Source organism: Micromys minutus, assembly GCF_963924665.1.
Source record: "Micromys minutus genome assembly, chromosome: 1".
Lineage (NCBI taxonomy): Eukaryota > Metazoa > Chordata > Mammalia > Rodentia > Muridae > Micromys > Micromys minutus.
Window position 1 is genome coordinate 170,597,120 of NC_137969.1, and position 22,290 is coordinate 170,619,409.

At 48.5% G+C, this 22,290-nt stretch overlaps 1 protein-coding gene across 2 annotated transcripts in view; it reads left to right on the forward strand.

The window, feature by feature from the left end:
- The window catches only part of ASAP2 (ArfGAP with SH3 domain, ankyrin repeat and PH domain 2), a 156,162-nt gene extending 134,220 nt beyond the window's left edge, over positions 1-21,942 (forward strand). Inside the window, exons 18-28 of one of the 2 annotated variants that reach the window (XM_080938356.1) lie at positions 724-809; positions 2,958-3,073; positions 4,427-4,494; positions 5,727-5,840; positions 7,359-7,611; positions 9,586-9,720; positions 11,133-11,298; positions 16,916-16,965; positions 17,246-17,313; positions 17,615-17,737; positions 19,499-21,942. In XM_080938356.1, the coding sequence (XP_080794482.1) occupies positions 724-809; positions 2,958-3,073; positions 4,427-4,494; positions 5,727-5,840; positions 7,359-7,611; positions 9,586-9,720; positions 11,133-11,298; positions 16,916-16,965; positions 17,246-17,313; positions 17,615-17,737; positions 19,499-19,573 (1,254 nt within the window). In that variant the 3' untranslated portion in view covers positions 19,574-21,942. The remainder of the gene's footprint in view (positions 1-723; positions 810-2,957; positions 3,074-4,426; positions 4,495-5,726; positions 5,841-7,358; positions 7,612-9,585; positions 9,721-11,132; positions 11,299-16,915; positions 16,966-17,245; positions 17,314-17,614; positions 17,738-19,498) is intronic. The other variant, XM_080938357.1, reaches the window with a different exon arrangement.
- The last annotated feature ends 348 nt before the right edge of the window (positions 21,943-22,290 follow it).

The following is a 22,290-nucleotide window of genomic DNA, read 5'->3' on the forward strand; positions in this document are numbered from 1 at the left end:
AGGCCACGGCCCTGTTCATGCCTTCTGCACTTTGACTGTTTACTTTCCCTCTGCTTTTTGACCCACCCACCCGGTGGTGATGTAGGGATGGGGGGACACGACTGAAATGGCTTAGACTTGAAAGCCCTGGCATTTCTCACTTCCTGTGAGTAGAGAGGGATAGGGAAGTTATGATGTCTCTGTTACTTTTCTATCTCTGTGATAAGCCAGGACTCCTTGTAGAAGAACGAGTTTATTTGAGGGTTATGGTTTTGGTGGGACAGAGCTCATGACCATCATAGCAGGGAGCATGGCAGCAGGTAGGCAGGCCTGGTGCTGGGGAGTGGCTGAGAGCTCACATCTTCAGACTCATCCTTAAGGCAGAGCTAGACAGACCGGCAGACAGGCAGGCAGGCAGACTGGAATGGGAATGTCAAAAATCTTCTTAAACCTCAAAGCCCACACCCAGTAACACACCTCCTCCACTAAAGCCACGCCTTCTCATGCCTCCACTAACTGGGTACCAAGTATTCAAACATATGAGCCCATGGAGGCCACTCTCATTCAAACCACCATTTATGCCTTTTGCTGTGGAGATTCAAAAGTGAGCACTCGTTATCATGGATAAATATTTTGGGGGGAAGGGTGGAAAGGCTTTTGGAAGGGACACATGCTATTTCACCTTGGTAGTCCAGGGGTTGAAAGATGCCACTGGAATTCCAAATGTCCTGGTTTGAATTTCAGGAGCCAGATGAGACAGCCCTCCATCTTGCAGTCAGATCTGTGGACCGGACTTCCCTTCACATTGTAGACTTCCTAGTCCAGAACAGGTGGGTGTCTCAAAAAAAAAAAAAAAAAAAAAAAAATCAGAGACCGTCATTCCGGTTCTCTTGGGCTTCCAAGGAGGGGAACAGATACTGTTTCCACAACTTGGGCTGTGTTGCCAAGATGCTCATATCTCAGACTTAAATATGAAATATAGGAATTTCCTAGAAAAACCCCAGAGTATGAGAATAGAAGGCCTTCATGATACCTGTAAGATCTAGCGTCTAGGAGAGACTCCAGGGAACTGTGGCTGCTCAGTTTCCAGCCTTGGATGTCAGAGCCATGATCTGTGACATGAGCATTTCTCTGGTTTGTCCTGTGGGTGGGTCTTTCCCATATCAGTCCCTATACAGCATCTCAAGAGCACAGAGATGTGAGGGGATAGAGATGCATCTGTCCTAAGCCAGGAATTTAAATCAGAACTCTGTGACGGCTGTTCCCTGTGGGGTGAAAGGCCATTTGTAATTATTGACTAGAAGCAGCCTTCTGAGTTGTGCACTGGGTGCTGCATCCATTTGCACACCTGTCTGGTGACAGCAAGCCACATGCTAAGAGCCTGATCATGGCTGGGGTTGGCTGTGTTGGAGCAGAGGAAGTTCTCGTGTGACCGCTGCAGGGGATGGATGGTTTGTATTTGTGGCCTCTGCCCTTCCCTCTCATTCCCGGGAAACGGAGGGAAGAAACACCTGGAAAGTAGGAGAGACTTGCAGAATGACATCCCTAAGACCTGCAGTTCCTTGTAAAGCCCAGGTTTACAGAACTCAGGGTTGAGTTGATTAGACGCTCTCCTCTGAGCCCAGCCCAGGGCCTGACGGGAAGATGCTGATTCCGTAGACATTTGAGGAGTAGCCGATTTGTATCCACACAAACTCTCCCAGGGCAGGAGCCTGATTGTCTTCTCCTAAGACAGAAGGCAGATATGATAGAGGATGCATCTGGTTAGGAAGTGGTTTGGGGTGCTCAGTGGTAAGCGCTTGCTTCATGCGCGTGGACTCCGACTTCCATCCTCTGCACTACACAAGCAAGGAAAAGAAGTGTAAAAAGAAAGTGGCTCTTTTTACATGGAGGCAGCCATTTCTTCCACTGGAAGCAGTGGGTACCAAACCAAGGGCACTTCTATTCCCATTTGTCTGCCTATGGATACAAAGCCCCTGTCCTTTATTGGCAGTGGTGTGACTGTTATTATATATGTGGAACACATGCACCCTTGGTCTTGGATAATCTAGTCTTGGTTTACGGTAGGAAAACATATGGAGTGTTCCCTTTACCTTCTTTCAGGAGGCTGTTCTAGGACCAGCAGGCTTGCAGGAACCTTGGGACACCAAACTGAACAGTAGCATTCCCTTCCTTGGTGGAAACAAATGAAGGGGGCTGGGGAGATGGCTCAGCTGTTAAGAGCACTGGGTGCTCTTCCATAGGTCCTGACTTGAGTTCTCTTACCAACATGGTGGCTCATAACTAGCTATTCCTCTAGTCCTAGGGAATACAATGCCTTCTTCTGGTTTCCGTTGGTACCAGGCATATATACAATACCCAGACATACACATGAATATATCTATACATATAAAATAAAATAATTTAAAAGAGAAAATGAAAAGTTTGCTTGTTTCCCCAGGGTGACAGACAGGGCCGGTTGTATAGAAAATGGTAACCTGGGGCTCTTGGTAACGCAGGGCAAGAGATTACAGAGCTACTAAGATTGCTCCAGGGTGTCTTCTCTAGCCTTCCTAGTGCTGTGACCCTTTAATACAGTTCCTCACGATGTGGTGACCCTCAACCATAAATGATTTTTGTTGCTACTTAATAACTGTAATTTTGCTACTGTTACGAACTGTAAATATATGTGTGTTTCTGATAGTGTCAGGTGATCCCCGTGAAAGGGTATTTTAACCACTAAAGGGTTACAAATCACTGCTCCTAACCCAAACTCGGCAATAATACAGCCACCATTGGTCTTCTCTGTCTTCCTTGCATTCTCTCAGTGGGGCTGCTCCCTGACTGCCTTCATGCTAGCTAGTCTGGTGCCCACTCACTGTGGGGATAAGTTAGGTAAATGGTTTGCTGCTAACTCACATGTCCTTCCACAGTCTGCAGTTCTCAGTCCTCTGACTTAGGACTCTGATTTCTCTCTCTTCCATTCGTGTTCTGAGCAGTGGGAACCTGGATAAGCAGACAGGCAAAGGCAGCACGGCCCTGCACTATTGCTGCCTGACCGACAACGCTGAGTGTCTCAAGCTCCTCCTTCGGGGAAAGGCCTCCATTGAGATAGGTAAGCCACAGGGTGTGCTGGTGCTCCTGGCTCCTGCTGGCCTCTGTCCCCTTTCCCAAGCTCTACACTTCTGTTGTTCGGAGCATTTCTCACACTAGAAGCGGGGCTTCTCCCTTCTCCCTGCAGAGTGGCTTGTTCTGGGTATCAAAAGCCTCCTCCTCCTGTCTGTCTTAGCCTTTGGCCTATCCTGCAGGCTTCAGGAAGGATGAGGCCAGGCACTGCAGCTGGGTGAATCTAGATCAGCTGTGTGGAGATTTTGGCTCACAGTTGATCCCAAGATCAGACAAGGCCTTTGAGTGCCTGCAGCAGATCCTAATCCTGCCTGGCCTTTGTTTCCCCTCAGTTGTGGGTCCTCCTCCCCAAGGCAGTTTAACCTGAGCCATCCAGGCTCGGTTGGAAAGACACATCCTGCTCAAAAGCCAGACTTATAAGAACTAATCAAGCCAGAGGCAGGGAATCACTGTGGTTTGAAGCCTGCTCAGTCTCTCCAGTGAGTTCCAGCAAACCAGAACTATTTAGTGATGCCCTGTCTGAAATTGAAGGAGGAAGAGGAGGAGGAGAAAGAAAGGCAACAGACAAACATTGTTGGCAGAGACTCACTGGGAAGAAAGGACCAGTTCAGATGTCTGGACTACAAAGTTCATTATCTTCTAGTATGGGGGCGGGGCACTAAATGTGCACATTCTTGCTCTGTTGATAACTCTAACTTAGGATGATGGTTGTTTGCCTTGACATTTCTTGGGTAGCTCAATCCTTTCTCTTAAAATCATAGCTTTTTTACTCTGCTGTATCCTGTACAACTAAGTAACAGCCGTCCCTGCCCAGGTTAACCTGACTATACGAATCCTGCTTAGTTTAATGAGGTGTGTATGTTTTAGTTAGGATTTCATTGCTGTGAAGAGACAACATGACCACAGCAACTCTTATAAAGGAGAGCATTTAATTGGAGCTTCTTACAGGTTCAGAGGTTTAGTCCATTATTGTCATGGTGGAAGCCTGGTGGCATTCAGGCAGACATGGTGCTAGGGAAGGAGCTGAGAGTTCTACATCTTGATCCACAGGAAGCAGGAGACAGTGTGTCACACTAGGCATAGTTTAAGCGTAAGAGACCTCAAAGCCCGCCCCCACCATGACACACTTCCTCCAACAAGGCCACACCTCCTAACAGTGCCATTCCTTCCTATGGGTCAACCATCCAGACACATGAGCCCATAGAGGCAATTCAGGACCCATTTACCTCTCAATACCACCATCAGCTGGCAAGTCACGCCTCCGGTATCAGACTCTCTAGGGATGTTTTATATGCAAACCATAAGGCCAAGTTTTGCTTTGTTTTCCCACCTTGACTTTCAGCCAATGAATCGGGAGAGACCCCGTTGGACATCGCTAAGCGGCTCAAGCATGAACACTGTGAGGAACTGGTGAGCATCCACCATGAGTAGATGGCCCGGGGTATAATGGAGTGGGGAGATGGAGTAGAGCCGGTCACCCTGGACAGCAACAGGGGCACACAGAGCACACATCCTGGGGCATACTAGGTATTGGCTGGCCTGGAGGAGCACTCTGGGAAATCTTTGCTGGGCAGGTGGCTACTCTCTTTCTGTCACACTTGTAACTCAGCACGTGATTATTGAACATGGTGGTAGTCCTTGGCTTCTTAGGTAGCTAGAGTAAAGGCAGGGCCTCCACATTATCTGGTACTCACGAGCACCTAGCTCTTCTTTTCCCACCGTCTCCATCTGCGGTTCCTACCTTTATCCTTAAACCCAGAGCACACAGGTCAGCGTGTTTTTCTTCTGTTCTGGAAGATGTGCTGTCCATGGTGGAAGGGTCATCAGTCCTCAGTCTGCAATGGGCTGTACCTCATTGCCACTTGGGGAATGCACCCCTAGGCTGGTGCCTCATTTGTGACTGTTGTTACACTCCTTTGCAAGGTTATCGTAAGAACTGTTGAAGTTTTCAAACAGGTACACACAGTAAGTGTGTATACAGAACTCTTAATCCTACACAACTAGGGGGTAACGGCTGCTCATCTCAGACCTTACCCATCACATTGTTCAATCTTTAGTTCCCGTTTTATAGATGAGGAAATAGGTACTGGAAAGTCAAGCGACTTACCCACAGTCACACAGCAACTGTCTGGCCCTCACGTAAAATTAACATCGAGCACAGATGATACATTGGCGTACGTCCTGTACGCTGGGGGATTAGCCAGCTACCTTCCCTGACAGAACTTAAGGAAAGGGTATCGTTTTCTGCAGGGCTCGGTTCTCTTAATTAACATGGGAAGGCTGATTTAGCAGCAAGCACGTTCCTTCTGAGGTCCAGTGGACCCCCATGCAGTGCTAATACCCGCGCACCGGCTCCCTTTTAGGTCCCCAAATCCCTCGCCTGTGCGGCACCCTGCACGTTTTACCGAAAGTCACTGACAGGGAGATTTGAGGGTCTGGGTTATCCTGTGAATCAGGTACAGGGACCTCCATAGAGACCCAGGTATTTAGATGGGCTGTCCTGGATCAGAGTGGAATCTCCTTGTGAGTACTTCCAAGACCCTGCTCCCTGGCCTGTCCGTTCTTGGTCTGGACTCCCCTGAGGGTCTCTCCTGGGGTTGAAAACAGGGGTGGCAGCACTAACTGCCCATCCTCCTCCCTAGCTCACTCAGGCCTTGTCAGGGCGGTTCAACTCCCACGTTCACGTCGAGTACGAATGGCGGCTGCTGCACGAGGACCTGGATGAGAGCGACGACGATGTGGACGAGAAGCTACAGGTCTGTGCCACACTGCGCAGCTGCGGAGGCGGGGCCTACCTGCTGTCTTGTGACTTCATTGGTCTGGGTGGGTTCCAGGCTTCTTCCTGTGTCTCTCCCAGCTCCAGCTGAGTGGGAACCACTCCACAGCCTTTGGGGTTCACTAGCTCCAACTCCTTTTACTGAATGGAGACTTTAGAGCCTCAAGAGGGTCTGACGGCTGTTCTCACACGGCCTTGGAATGAGCACAAGGCTCTAGCCCTGGTCCAGTCCCCTATTCACACACACAGCCGAGCATTCCTTTGGGTACCTCAGGATGATCCCACCTTCATGTAGGTCTCTGGATGCAGAGCCAAGTTCAAAGTTCAGGCAGCCTCCCTCCAGACATTTAGCCCTTGGCCATGACCCTTCTTAGCTCCTACCACAGCATACCTTCAGGTATGCCAGCATGCTCGTATTGAAATGACAGTCCTTGTTGGGCTGGAGAGATGGCTCAGCGGTTAAGAGCACTGACTGCTCTTCCAGAAGTCCTGAGTTCAAATCCCAGCAACCAGATGGTGGCTCACAACCATCTGTAATGAGATCTGATGCCCTCTTCTGGCCTGTCTGGAGACAGCTACAGTTTACTTATGTGTAAGAAATAAATATTTTTTTTAAAGAGAGAGTTCTTGTTGAACACATTTTTATGGTTTTAATATTTTTATAGGATCTTAGTATTCTAATATGAAGTATAAACAGAGATGACTAATAGATATAAATGGAAAAAAAGCATTTCTGAAGGCTGCTGGGCCGCCTGTGATGGAAAAGCATCAGTCAACATCTATACTTAGTATTTCTCTGTAGTACAGATATGGTAAATGATGGGAGGAAGTCATATCTCAATAGGTCTGCATTTATGAAAGCAGTAGGTGTTTCTGTCAGTCTCAGAGACCTGAGTTTGATTCCCAGGACTCATGGTGGAAGGAGAGAGCCCCATGGTTTCCTCTGGCCCCTTCAAATGCACTTATACACATACACAAAGAACAGCTATTTTCTTATTAAGCAAATGATATCCCAGAGGGTCAGGATGAGCCCCATGGTTTCCTCTGGCCCCTTCAAATGCACTTATACACATACACAAAGAACAGCTATTTTCTTATTAAGCAAATGATATCCCAGAGGGTCAGGATTTACTGACCCCTGAGTTCTTGGGATCTCAGCAGCTCAGTGGTTCAGAGTAATGTGGGAAGGGCTTGTCCCGCACTGAACGAAGCACGATGCTGGTGGAGATTGACCGCCACTCGCTGGCTGGAGCCGCTCTGTCACAGAACAAAGCGTGTTTGGAAAGGGGACCTCGAGGGCACAGAGCTAGGCTGCTTCGTAAGATAAAATAGCTGCTATCTGGAGTTCTTCACAGAGTTAAGAACTGTAATTATAAGCCATGGCTCTGAGGAGAGATGTGTGGTGTGTGTGTGTGTGTGTGTGTGTGTGTGTGTGTGTGTGTCTACACATACACTGTTGAGCTCCATCTCATGCCCTTTCCCTGCCATTCCTCCACAGCCTAGTCCCAACCGACGGGAAGACCGGCCTGTCAGCTTCTACCAGCTGGGGTCCAGCCAGTTTCAGCCCAATGCTGTGTCTTTGGCCAGAGATACTGCCAACCTCACCAAGGACAAGCAGAGGGGCTTTGGGCCCAGCATCTTGCAGAATGAGACCTATGGAGCCATCCTGAGTGGCAGCCCGCCCTCCTCCCAGTCAATACCCCCCAGCACCACCAGCGCACCCCCACTCCCACCTCGGAATGTTGGCAAAGGTATACAATTCTGAGTCCCCTGCAAATGCATATGGGCTTTGGCTTTGAGAAGTTATATGTATTGGTGTTTATTCCATAGCTGTTTTCTATCTGCTTCCCTAAGGAATTCCATTATTTTAGCATGCCAAACCCGTTGAGATTCTGCCTGGGTTCTTACTCGGGCAGAGGTGTGCAGGACTGGGTGGGCCTGCAGCTGGTCAGTCAGGGTGACCTGCTACCTTCCCGCTGTATCCTTTCTCCACTCGCTCCCCTCCTGGTGTCCTGGTTATTCCCTTTCTTCTTTCTTGGGGCTAGCTTAAAGCACTGTGGTGACTTAGTATCTCTCTAGAATACCTTTGAAATGAAGGGGTAAAAGGTAGTAATGTGGGGGACACTGCTCAGCCTAATTGTAAAATCACAGATGTGTGGGCCCTCCTGATGTCTTAAGTATGAAAAGCACCATGAACCTACCAAGTCTCTACATAGCAGATCCACTGGGCAGGTGATTCTTCTGTTTGCTTGGTTGCTTTTTTACAAATACAGAAACACGAACAGTTGTCTTATAGTGAAGACCAGCCAGCTAGTGTGCTCCATGAAGTGGCCAGCAAGCGGGCATCCTGGCTCTGCCAGGCTTGCCAACCTTAGGCTGTAGTCTTCAGGGGCTTCTAGGTCAAGGAAGGAGAGGCTTCCCTGGGAAGAATAGTAGCCTCTACTTGCTGTCTCTGGGCTGTGACTGCTATGCAGAAAGGCATTGTAAAGTGTCTCTTGCAGCAGCTGGGAAGGGGAGGGCACTATGGAATGGTACTGGGTATTGAGCAGCTGGAAGACCTACTGGACAGACCACATGTGTCACTCAGGGAGGCCTAAAGAGTTCGGTGAATCACTGAAGAGCAAAGGAGTAGAGAGCAGGCCCTGTATCCCCCACCTCCCCTACCCCACCCCCTCACACTCTTACCACCACATCCCAGGGAGCATTCATTCCTCCTTAAGGAGCACTCTGTCACCTCCTACAGCCTGTTCTGGGCAGTGCAGGTCCTTATGGGCATCTCACTGCTTCTTCGCCCCGGAGGGATGTGTTGATTCTGAAAGGCCCAGTGTCTCAGAGACTGAGCACCTGCATTCCCAGGAGAAGGTACTGGCTCTATGACAGAGGTCTCATTCAACCTGCCACTGGGTGGGGGGAAAGGATTGGTCAGCTCCTCATAATTTCTTGCAGTCCTAGATTAGCTCTTGTTTTTTTTGTTGTTTCTTAATTTCTTGTTTTCACATGAAGTAAATCGCGCCCCTGTCCCGCATCTCCCCTTTTCCCCTGCCCCAGAGTCTGCACTTGGTGTGAAGATGGTTCTCACCCCATGTCCCACACTGAGATACAAAAAGGGCAAATCTGAAGGCTCCATCCCAAGCCTGGGGCTGGCCTGTGAGGGTGTGTCTCCTCACTGCAAGGCCCAGCCCTCCCTTTAGGTACAGAAACACCCTTGTACATCTGAGTAAATGGTGCACGGTGAGAAAGATGGTGACCAGGGAAGTGTGGTCACTGTGTGGGGTCACCTGAAGCAACTGCATCCCTTTCGGTGATCTCCAGACATCTGTATTACTGGAGGCGGGGAGAGTTTGGAACACACCCTTCCTGCTGCCCACATTGGCTGGGATCCGTGCTCCACAGTGCGGGGGCGACAGAAGGGCAGAGATGAGCAGACATTCTGTAGATCCTGAATGCAATGCTCAGTAGGATTATGGTTATGTATTTCCTTCCTCGAACTATAATATCTTTAAATTTTCATCAAACTGGAAAGGCCGTCTCTGAACACTCCCTGGGGCACTCTATTATTATTATTTTTTTTTTTATTTTGGGGGGCCTCACTTTTTCTACTAGAGAAAAGAGTAAATCTCAGGGCTCACTTTTATGAGTGAGAGGATCAATAACGAAGTGTTTTGTTTCTGTTTTTGTTCCGTGTGTGTGTGTGTGTGCGCGTGTGTGAATGCGTGTGGGTTCAGTTCAGACAGCCACCTCGGCTAACACCCTGTGGAAGACAAACTCTGTAGGTGTGGACGGTATCAGCAGGCAGCGATCTTCGTCAGATCTGCCAGCTGTCCACCCACCGCTGCCCCCTCTTCGAGTGACATCTACCAGTACGTTTTTTTTTTCCTTTCTTGGCAGTGGGCCTTATGAATCTGGAAGACAGGGGCACCATTGGCAGCTGTGGACTGCACACCCATACATACCAGATGTTGCCCCCACGGCCCCAACCCTTGAAGCCTCTGCCCATTCGTTCCCTTGCTAACCCCTAAGATGGCTCACTCTTTATTCTGTCTCGCCAGGTATTCTAGCAGCCTCCACACTTGAGTTTCTTTGGCTGTGTAGTGGTTGGGGAGTGGTCATTTCAGTCATGATTGGGCACGATACTTCCAGTGTGGTTGGCAGTTCCCAATGCCAGGAGACAGGCAGTACGAAAGGGCCTTTCTCCTGCTGCAGAGCCAAACACCAGCCTTCTCTGCTCCCTGCCCTACCTTAGCCTAAGGAGCAGAGAGTCCTATATCTCTTGGTCTATTGCTTCCTAGACCTGGGGGGCGGGGCTTCCTAGACCATGGTGCCCAGTCTGTAGGCAGAAAGCAGTTCTAACCATTCTGCAGGAATTGCCAAGAGGGTAGATGCTGGCAGCAGTGGTAGCAGCAGGGGCAGTCCTGGATGCTGTGCAGAGGGATGTGAGGCGGGGTCCAGTTGCACACTCAGGTCCATCATCAAGAGGATTCTCAGTAAGGTGCTGTTGTGCTAATGCAAGACTTTTCCATTAAAATGGAAAAGGAAGGAAAGGGAGAGAGACCATAAAAATAGATCCTTTTTCCCCCTTCCCCATAGCCCTTATTGTTCTATATAAGTCTGTTCCCATCCTGAAGCAAGCCACTGACAAAGGCCTGGTGCTGTCTGAGAGATGGGTGGGTGGAGGAAGGCCCAGCACTTGACCTCACTCTGTTGTTAAACAGTTCTGCCCACTTTGTCACTATATTTTGCTTCTGTGCCTCAGCCTCTTGTCTATAAAATACAGGTAGTAATGGAAACCAACACCTCTCCACTCAGACTGGGAGCCCCATACTAGTTATGGTTTATCCTTAGAGCTTCCCCCACTACAGGCCAGTAGGGGGTGCACAAGGCTCTGCCCTTTTCTGGTGGGTGGGTCACTTGGTGCAAAAAAAAAAAAAAAGTCCTAGGCCAAGCATTGTGGGTATCTCAAGGCAGATGCCAGGCACAAACCTAACCTCAGACTCTGCCTGCTTGGCTGGTTTTGGGGCAGCTCAGCACAGAATCAAGGGCTGGCCCCTACATGGGTTTCTGACCAAACACACACAGGCCATAGCAAACATTCAGTGGTAGTCGAGGCTGCCTTTACTGGTCTGCCCCTCCTTGTAGTTTCCCAGATTAGACAAGCTGAGAAGCAGCCATAGGTGTACCCAGCAGAGCACTAGAGGAAGAAGCTTCCAGTAAGAGACTAGGTATGGGACCCAGGGACTCACTATCTCTCCCCCTCCCCCTTTTCTCTTTGCAGATCCTCTGACCACCACACCACCCCCTCCCGTGGCTAAGACATCAGGAACTCTAGAAGCCATGACCCAGCCAAGCAAGTCCTCCCAACCCGGGACCTCACAGAGCAAGCCCCCATCCCTGCCACCTCAGCCACCCAGCCGCCTGCCTCAGAAGAAGCCAGCTTCCGGGTAATTGTTGCCCCTACCGGGCCACTTTGTGCCTGGCCACATCAGCCATCACTGCCTCTCACATTCAGAAGGCTTCAATGGCACTGGCCTCATTTCTTCATTGGTTGGGATTTCTGTGGGAGCCCTAGAAATCTGTGTGTCTGCCATGCTAGGCTGAGAGGCCAAGTATGTAACTTACTGATCAGCTCTCTGGGATGTTAATGTTAATTCTTTGAGGAGGATTCCAGCTGTCCTACAAACTTAGATCTTAAATTGCATAATTGGCTTAGATTTTTGTGTATTAACACTGGGATTTTTGGAGTCAAGTCCTCAAAACTCAGGCTCCTGTTGGTTCTGTGTTTTGCTCCCTAGAAACAGTATCTTGATTGTATGGTTCCTCCACAGTGTCTGTTAGATGTTTCCTATAGACAAGGGCTTTCTCCTTTATGTGAACACTGCAAAGGGACCTGTGTTCTGCCTGCTTGTATATTTGTGTACTACGTACAGATCTGACGAGGCCAGAGGACGGTGTCAGATTCCTGAAACTGGAGTTAAAGATAGTTGTGAGCCACCATCACATGAGTGCTCAGAATCAAACCCATGTCTCCTGGAAGAGTAACCAGTGCTCTGAACCACTGAGCCATCTCTTTAGCAGCCCCCACCTCTAAATCTCTTACTATATTTCTTTTATAGTAAAAAGTGGATTTTGTTTGAGGGTCTTTGCTTTTGTGTCTAAGATTCGAGGTCTGAGTGGGAGGTAATGTAGTCAGAGAGAGAGAGAGAGAGAGAGAGAGAGAGAGTGCATGCGTGTTTGTATGGGAATGCACCTTTATCTCTTTCTGTATTCTGTAGCTTTCTCTGTTGGAACCCAGGAGTTCGTGTCAGTTTCACTCACATAGGTACAGGCAGTGCCAGCACTTAAGGTTTTGAGACACACCCATTAGCTGTGCACGTGCTTTACAAGTCCTGTACCAGGAGTGTTGTGGTAGAGGCTGGTGTTGTGGACTTGGTAGCTGTTGCTGCCTCAGCAATACCTCATCTGGGCTGCTGACCGCAGCATCCATATGCGCATATATGGTCTCTTCAGGTGGTTTGGCTTCCTCAGTGAGACATGAGGCCTGGACAACAAGCCAGACCCTGGGAACTAGCCTGTATGAGCGGTGCCTAGAGAGGGTTTCGTTGGGACACAGGACAGCCAGACTGTGCATTTTAATGCTGTTTTTCCCTTGCTCAGAGGTGAGAACCCTGCTCCCGTGCTCAGTGATGCAGCGCCTCTTTCTATGAGCACACTCCTGGCTCTGCCTCTGCCTGTCCTAGAGGCTGAAGCCTTCTTTCCCTGCTTGGACCAAGTCCAGTTCCAGTGGCCACACTTAGCCATGCAGCCTCTAGCCCCCATCCAGGCCAGGTGTCCCTGCTGTGTCATTGACTCCTTGTCTCAGGCCACTAGACCACTCAGTCCTACCCCCAGCCGGACCTTTGCCTTGCCTGGCTCTGACAAACCTCTGTCTGAATGCATTAAGCCCCACACCCTGTCACTTTCAATATAATCCCTACGTTTTGTCCGTCAGACCAGGTTGGCCTTTCCTTTAAACGTGCCATCTGACTTCTATCTAATAACACGACTGTTCCGACAGCTCCACCTAATCCTAGAGCTCGAATCCACATACATGTTCCCCATTGAACCCCAGCTCCAAGGCCCTGTGTCTTTCTGACTCTTTTCCCTGTTATCCTTTGGGTCAGTTTTGAGGATGGTGGTGGTGACAGCATGCTAACTTCTCATCTGGTTCACCAGAGCCAGCCTGGTGGCACTGCCACCTGGAGGCAGGGCTGGGAGCACAGTCCCCAGTTTGGCTCCACACTGTAGCCAGGGAGTCGGGTTTTCTCCCATCTTCCATTCCTGTGTCATTTCTGTGCCTGTTTTAAAAATATGCTTGCAGAGTTTTCTCGATTTTATCCTTTTCTTAAAATTCCGATTCTCATGGTAAATCAAACTCTTTTTATACCATCTGTGTTTTGTTCCATCTCTCATTTTGTAAGGACTGAATAATGTGGGAGAGAAGTGGGCTCTTTCTTTGCTGGCTTCTGGGGGTTTGGCCTCTGTGTAGTTGTGAAAATGCCCCTGCGCCCTCTCTTCCCGCCTCAGGTTAGACAGTTAACACTGCCTAGCAGACTACACTTGGCTCTTTCCTCGCTGTAACAAATAGCCAGGAGGAACAGTGAAAGAAGAAAGGTTTGTCTTGGTTCACAGTTCTTGCCACGGGCCATTTGGCTCCATTATAGTTGCCCTGTGGAAAGACGAGGACATCATGGCAGCGTGGGCAAAACTATTTACCTCACAGCTGCAGGAAGCAGAGTGGAGGATGGGCAGAGACATGCTAGGTCCTTGAAAGGCATGACCCTGGTGATTCTATATCCTGTTTGCTGTGCCCTTTAATAATGCTACCAGATTCTGACTTTATCAGTGGATAAACTCACTTCCCAAAAGCCCCTCCCTGGCAGCTGACATTTAAGCATGAGAACCTTCTGGGGAAACATTTCATATCCAGACTCTAACAATAGGTTTCCTAGAGGCTGTGGGGCTGGTTGTCTTTGGCACTGAGTCTGAGTGATCCTCTCTCCTCCTTGGACAACTCAGGTTCAGCCTAAAAGGTGTATGGATTCTGGTAGTCATATTAAAATTAATCTTATACTCAGTCCCTCTGCTTTGGAGTTGTCCCTGGTGTCCCTGGGTGAGACGTCCTGCCCTGTTTCCTCCTTGGAGTGGAAGCTGTCTTCAGTGTGCTAGGGAGGGTACCTGGGAGTCCAGGGATTTGTTAGCTCCTGATATAGCTTTGGGGGTCTTGTTGTCAATTATTCTTGGTGAATCCTTTTATTCACTGCACGGCCTTCCCTGTCTCCCACACCCAGAGGTCCTTAGCCTGACGATGATACTACTATGTACGGGGGACTATTCAGGACTTTCGTTACACTTGTGTAGGAGTCTCCTGCTTGGTCACCCGGGTTAGTTATAATTCATCCTGATGTTTCAGCTTCTAAAGTTCTTTCCAGTTCTTTGTATATTTGGTTTGACTTTTCATTTCTAATTCTTTTGCTTGGGAAATGTTTTTAATATGCTATTCCTCCTTCCTCCGTTCTTTCTCCCCCCTCACCCTTTTCCCTTTCTCGCTTCTCACATCCTACTTCCTTTATGAAACTGCGGATGGAACCCAGAGCTTTGCACCTTCTATGAATGCATTCCTCACCGAGCCATGGTCTGACATTTTGAAATCAGAATGTCGCATGTACTACTTTGCAAAGACATCCTTCCTTCCAGAGCCAAAAGTACATGTCCGCACCATACTATTTGGAAATGGTGACTTGAGTAAGGTTGGCTGCTAAGTTATGCTGTCATACATACTTCCCAAGCCCCTGTGCTAGACAGCCATGGCCTGTACCTCTCCTGGTCTGTGTTTCCTTCCTCTTCCTCTTGAAACGTTCTTGGGTTCTCTGGCTGCTAGATATTGCCTTTTAAGGTACCAGGTCATGTCTTAAAATTCTGGACAGGAAACAGCGAACTGCTGGTACTGTCCAGGCAGATGAGAACAGTGGTACTAGCCAGCAAGCACCAGCTCCCAGCATCCTCCTCCCATCCACTTCCCCAGGGCTCACAAAAGCCAAACTAGGACTGTGGATGAGTTTTCTATCCAGTACTGTCTCACTGGTTTTAATCCTACTGAAAGGGGAGGTATAGGGTGACAGATTTGGGTGAATGGGCCCAGGGTGCTACCACTGGTAGAATTCCATATGAAGGAAGGCATGGTGTATATTCTTTGTAAAGGAAATACCACCACCACCCCACTGCCAACTATTTTGAACATGATGTAAATCTGTCATTTCATATTTGTTCTTTTAGAGCAGAAGACAGCAAGAGCAGGTCTACAGGCAAGCTGCCACCACTGCTATGTCCATGAGTCGCAAGCTGTCAGTGGGTTTTGTACTTATATGTGGTGGGTAAAATTTTCAGATGAGAATCTTTCATGGCATGTGAAATTCCTGAGACTTAAGATTTTAGTACTTGCGTCTTAGATTCTCCTCTCTTGCTGTGAAGAGACACTGTGACCAAGACAACTTACAAAAGGAGTTTTCTGGGGCTCACAGTTCTAGAGTCAAGAGTCCATGATTATCAGGGTGGAGAGCGTGGCAGCAGGTAGGCAGGCATGGCCCTGGAGCAGTAGCTGAGAACTTACATCCTGATCCACTAGCACAAGGCAGAGAGAGAACTAACTGGGAATAGAATGGACTTTTGAAGCACCATAGCCTGCCAAAGGCCACACCTCCTAATCCTTCCTAAACAGTTCCACCAACTGGGGACCAAGTATTCAAATATATGAGCCTAACAGGGCCATTCTCATCCAGAACACCACACTTGTAAGTGAAGTTTCGATGGCATGGCACACTCTGAGTGATGATACACCATTCATGGTATCTTCCCACCTTGGTAGCAGACAGAACTGAATAATTGCCACAGAGACTAACTCACAAAAATCTATCATTTGGATTTTTACTTTTTTTGTATTAGCCTAGGTTGGTCTTGAACTTGTGACCCCTCTTCCTCCTAGGTGTTGGGTGCATTCTGTTTTACCTGGCCTTTGAGGACAAGGCTGGTTGACTATGGTTCTCTGCTAAGTATCTTGTGTGAGCACTTCATCTGAGATGACCACAAAGTAGGAGGTTGGCTATTCCACTTAATAACGTCTGCTAGGACATACATTCCCCGGAGGCAGTGGGAATCAAATTGAGCCTTGGTTCTTAAGGTTTTCAGCCTTTGGAAAAAAATAAGAATACAACCAAGTTCTTTTCCTCTTCATCCTGAGGCTGCAGACACCAGCACCCACTGGGGCTGCAGAGGAAGCGTCTGAAGGAAGTGACCTGCTGTGGAAAGAATCCCATCAGAGGCTGCCTCCCTGCTTCCTCTGCCCCTCCCAAGGCTTGCCTGCCCAGTTGTTTGTCTCACTTTCTGCTAGGTCCCACCAGCTCGGCTAGACAACTGAGAGAAAAGCATCTCTCTTAGCCCTTCACGGGCCCCGGTCCCTTTCCCTTCAGAGAATGAACAAATCGAGTGTCCCACCTTCTATAGGTGAAAAGCCACCTCTCTGCGCATCGACCAGTGGCAGGTCTGAACAGATAGAGCCCCCTCTGCCTACTGTGAGAAGTGTTTGTCTCTCTTGTGTGGAAATGCTGGACAAAAGAGTTCAACAGGCCTGTGCTCAGCCTCTTGACCACAACATTGGTTGCCAGGGCAGGCACCGGGAAGCTTAGAGGCATGGGTGGCACTGACTTGTGGCACTACACAGATGCTGGCAGAGCCACCCAGGCCTGAGGTTAAGCTTTAGCCCGTCCCTTTCACATGATGATGAAGGCCGGGGCTGGAGTATACAAAGATGAAGGGAGGAAGCGATGGCTTCTTTCTGCCCTGTGTTACGATCAGAGCCTAGCACTTGGCGCCGGACCTTTCCTTTGTCAAGAGTGGGCATGCGCAATGGGATACGACAAGCACAGCTTAAACACTGATGGCCTTGATGGCGGGCCCCTTATCGGGGGATTAAGGTCGGAGCAGGTGGCCTTGGTGACTAATAAGTCTGTATTTCTTTCCTTGTAGGACTGACAAGCCATCCGCACTGATCAACAAAGGACAGCCAAGAGGACCTGGTAATTATTTAACTTGGGACAGATTGATTCTGCAGGGGTGGGTTGGGGTGGGGTGGGGTTGGGGAGTGTGGATTTCTAGGTAGCTGGTCAGGTATAGAGGAGGGACGTTCTCTGCCTTGTGCAGGCCTTTTCTCTTAACACAACCAAACTTGTGGAGAGTCTTGTTTTCAGATATAACCCTGTGATTCTTACGGTTGTCTTACAGTTACAGTGGATGGGGTAGGGATGGGGTGCCTTATAAAGTTGTCTTGGCCCTAATGCAGTGGGTCTCTCTGAACAGAAGCTTCAGGTCTGTCCAACGCCGTGGCCCTGCAGCCCCCCGCACCCATGCCTAGGAAATCACAGGCGGTAAGTGCACAAGCCTGCTGTCCTGCCTATTGCACTGCTAGTTAGAGGGGTCTGAGGCAACCAGGCTTTCTGTTGCTCCTTTCTGGTGCTGTTTCATGATCTGGGGAGCTGGCCAGCTTGGTCCTCTGCTCATAGTCTCCATGAGCACCAGACCCCAAGTGTCTGATTTCCTGCCTCTGACAGCCCCACTTGCTTGGCCTCTGTGGGTTTCCAAGCCCAGGTACGAGGCTCATGAGGCAAGCAGAAGGCATGAGCTAAGAACCTGGCTTCCTACCACCTCATGCTTCCTCTTCTGATGTAGACCAAGTCAAAGCCCAAGCGAGTCAAAGCACTCTACAACTGCGTGGCTGACAACCCGGACGAGCTGACTTTCTCAGAGGGGGATGTGATCATTGTGGATGGGGAAGAAGATCAGGAGTGGTGGGTGAGTCATGGTGGGGCCATGGGGTACCTGTGCACAAGTCATGGTGGGGCCATGGGGTACCTGTGCATAAGTCAGGGTGGGGCCACGGGGCCTGTGAACATCTCAGCCTAAGCAGTCTGGATCTGGTGGTGCCACCAGACTCATGTACAGTACCTTCCCCATCCTCTGGTGTCTCCTGTGTGGGCACCTTCTCTGAGTGAGCCTGATTTGTCCCTCAGATGAACACCTCACTATTATGATGAGTAGTCCACTTAGGCTGCATTTTCAGAGCATGCTTGACCTGAACCAAGATCTTTGAGGCCCCAAATTTCCACATACAACCCTTCACCGCCAATTTATGGAGCAAGGCATCCAGGGAGCTGGGCTCCAGGGTGGAGTCCTCATATCACCATGACCCTGGCAAAAGCTGTATGCTACTCAGCATCCAGGTCGTATAAGAGTAGCACAGGCACAGGCACTGGCTTCTCCCAGAAGCCCTTGCAGCTCAGACTCAAGCACATACAAGCTGGGGACCTTGGCAGCAGGTGCTTGGATCCATAGACGTAGGTGACATCATTTCTACAAGAAAGTTGTCCACAGCACTGTGGCCAAGACGCGATGAGAAGCAGAAGCGATGAGATTGGTGGGAGGTTAGGAATAAACCCGTGGAATGAGGTATACACAGAAAGCACTTGCTGGGGCTGCCACCCAGTGGCCACTTATGGCCCTGCTGCATAGACAAAGCCCAGATTGAAACATTTCAAAAGGTACCTCAGGACTTGAGGACTTTGCTTGTCATTCACAAGGAGCTTGACCTGATTTATAACTGCCCCTCCTGTAAGCCCCCCTTCTGTAATCTGACCCCTTAAGTTCTCTGCCTCCAGTGAGTCTGGGGCTCAGCCTTGGAGCACTGCTGTTGGCTTGGTTACATTCATCTTTCTTAAAGCAACTGACAGAAGATGCCCATTCCCGTCAGCTTCCCTCAGCACAGGCCCATTAGGGGCTATAGCTACCAAACTCCCTCCTCTACATGCTGAAGATCTCCCGTGCGTGCCTGGGCCTGCTGACAGTCCAGCACTGTCTGAGAACCCAACCTTGCCCCTTCTCATAAACACCGACCAACACCCATCATTTGGAAGCAGACATGGAATCACACCATCTTACATACAACCATATGGATAAGACCCCAACCTGACACAGGCTTATCCATATGTAAAGTATCTATTTCCAAATGTATGGAAAATTGAGACAGGTACAAAAGAAGTAAATGTTATCCATAACTACAGACCTACAGTTCTTGGTGGCATTTTTTTTAAAAAGCAGCAGTATACTTTGGGAATTTTCCTTTAGAGTTTGCCAGTATCATAAACATGGTTGAAATTGTACATGCCTATAATTCTATTATTACCCAGACTGGGTGTTCTTAAGCCTTTCTACAAATGCCTGATAAAATATGAATGAAGCCACATCATACTTTTGCCAAGTTATATGACTTTGAGTACAGTTTCTTCATTCGTGTACTAAGTGGGGAGTAGGTCCAGATGGCTTCCCTGGTGCCTTCCATATTGCTGGGGTCCAGAGGCAACATCTGTGTTCACCTGTAGCCATCTGAGAGTGTATGAGGCTTATGGAAGGAGGCAGGGGCTCTAGCAGGCACAGACAGGAAGGAAAAAGGAAGGCACAGTGGCTTTTCTGTCATTCCTCTGAGCAAATACAGGTGTGATATTGCCCTCCGTGTTTGTGATGTTTGTGACACTTGCAACCCAAACTTGCTCATTTCAGATTGGCCACATCGATGGCGAGCCCAGCCGCAAAGGAGCATTTCCCGTATCGTTCGTGCACTTTATTGCTGACTAAACTGCCCCTGAGCAGAAGAAGCCTTTGTTTAACCGTCATGTTCCATTTTGTTACTGGTACCAGGGCTAGCCATAGCCAGTCCCATGGACCGTGTTGTACGGCAGCCCATCTTTTCATGATACTGTCCTGTTCTGAAAACTCAGAGGCGAGTTTTATATATAAGCAGGTTGTTTTGGTTTGTTTTATGTAAGTTGGGGTCTTCACGAAACATTGCTGTACTTTTACTAGGAAAATCGGAGTTTCCTAAAACGGGGGAGGGGTGGGATGAGAAGCTATTTAACTGTATACCCAGGATCCTGTATTTCCAGGAGTAGCTGAGCCTACAACCAGCTTAAACAAATTCGGGGGAATTCTTACGGCTTTCCTTAGCCTAATTCTGACGTTGGTTATATTGTTTAGCACAGTCAGTTTAGCAAGCCAGCCCCCTACTTCTTCCAAGTCTGTCGTCCTCCCCTGGACTTTATCCACAAATGTCACCCAATCACCTTTAAAGACGTGTGTATTCCTTTGAAACTCAGCCAGTGTCTGTTTAAAGCAACTTGGCGATTTATACCTTGTTAGCCTTGTACTTTTCTGGACCCCGCCTATAAGGTGGCAGCTGCCATGATTCCCTGCATGTATGTACGACCTGTTGTTGTGAACAATCATACCTAGCATACTACTGATGGGTTATTACAACATAGCTAACAGCAGTCTGTTCTGCACCAGGCGTTTTTAAACTGCAGTTCCTGAATTTGGTTAAAAACTAAGGATGATGGATTGCAAAGCGGCCCCTTAACCTAGCTTATGCCGTATGCCTGGGTGTTTTAGGATCTGCCTCGTTTGCCCCGTCATGCAGAAAGCAACCGTACAGGAGTAGAATGCATGGCGCAGGCCACAGTAAGAAGCCCATTCCTCCATGTCCTGGTGTGTCCCCTGCCTTCCCCTCCCAGCCCCCAAGGACACCTGCTCAGCTTAGTTCTTGTCTTTAATAGGATTCTCCAAAAGGAATGGTAGCTACACTGTTATGAAATTTAGCCTATCCAATTGTTTGTATTCAAGAGCATATCAGAAATCTGTAGATCTTGGGGAGCCCAGTACCCCCCAAACAACCCAGTTACACTATGTATGCCCATCACATCACTCCTAAACTTACGGTATGTGGGGTGGGGGAGGGGAACTAGGTTGTGTATGGTAAAAATCAAAACTCATTAGTTTCATGAACTTGACTGTCATACCTCTATGTAATAACTGCAGGCATAGTCCCAGTTGGGATATGGGAAATGAAAGAGGCAAGCATGGGGTTTGAACAAAAGCTGGAGTTTGAGCAAAAGGAATGGACTGAGGATTAAGCTTGACTGTGAGGCGACGCTGCTGCCCAGGTGGTACACTTGGTGGAAGCAGCCCCTTCTTCACTCACAAGCTCGGAGCCTCCCTTTGTGTCAAGGAAAACAGGACAAACTGGAGTGTCTTATGATGCTGTCGTGATTGCTTCCTGTCTTTCAGATTCTGGGTGAAAACATGTTAGATCTGTAACTAAAGTCTCTCTCTCCCCCAACACTGCATCTGTTTTTCACTACTTGTTAATTTTTGTCCTTTGAGCCCTGCTCCTAGTCACTTTTCTCGTAGACTTAAGAGCGTGAACAGATGCATCTTGCACATTGCACTTCCCAATACCTTCACAGTGCCTCCCACCCCACCCCCCTCCACTCGCATCTGTGTCATTGGTCTTTAATGACCTGGTGCCAGCTCTCTGAGGAATCTAGTTGATTTATGTCAACCTTTTAACTCCAGTCCAAACTAATCTATCAGGTTCACTGGTACATAAATACCTAGGAAATATTTTTCCACCCTCTAATTTGGTGGCACTATTGTGCGGTAATAAATAGTACTTTTTACCAGAAGAGAGATTCTATTGACTTCCCTCCTAAGTATCCTTTCTGTTACTTGCTCTTTGCAAATTGAAAAGAGAAAGCAACAGAAAGGAAAACATTGTAGATATCTATTTATATTTAAAGTTTACATTTCATGAGAGTCAGCTGCGGAATTCGGGCTTCTTTTCATGTTTTGTTTTGATTTCTTTGCCACTTTCCATCAGGTGTGACTTGGAGGGAAGATGACTCAGAATTAGGGTGCACAGACCGGTGTGATCTGCTGAGGGTGGAGAATGACCTGCAGCCTAGAATGCTATTTTGAGATGTATTTCAATTCAATTCATTTGCTTGATTACTTTGGTCTAGTTGCAGCGCAACTGTATATACTGTGTAACCTAGACGGGTTATCTCCATTGTCCTTAATGCAGTGATTTATAATTAGAGCATGTTTAATAAATTGACCTCCTGTTAACCAGTCATTTGACTGGGGAAAAAAATAAAGTACTTTTAAATGGACATGGTTCTCATCTGTAAAATATTAGCTACTGGCACCCAGCAGCTAGCAGGCGACTGACTGCCAAGGTTCTCTTAACTCTGTAATAAACGAAGTGGGCTGGGTATGAGCTTGACCACACCTTCCTGGTAGGGGGCCTTTCATCCTAGGCTGACACTGCAAATCTAAGGTAATGTGGAACAGAGGTTCCCCAGTCCAAACTTCTGCTTGTCTCTGTTCCAAACAAGTGATCCTGAGTCCCTGGGAAGCCACAGGGTGCAAGTCATTCAGAGCAAATTTGGATGATATGTCAGTATCAAGCTTATTTGCATTTTAAAAAAGGCAACAGAGGTTTCTTTATCTTTTAGATT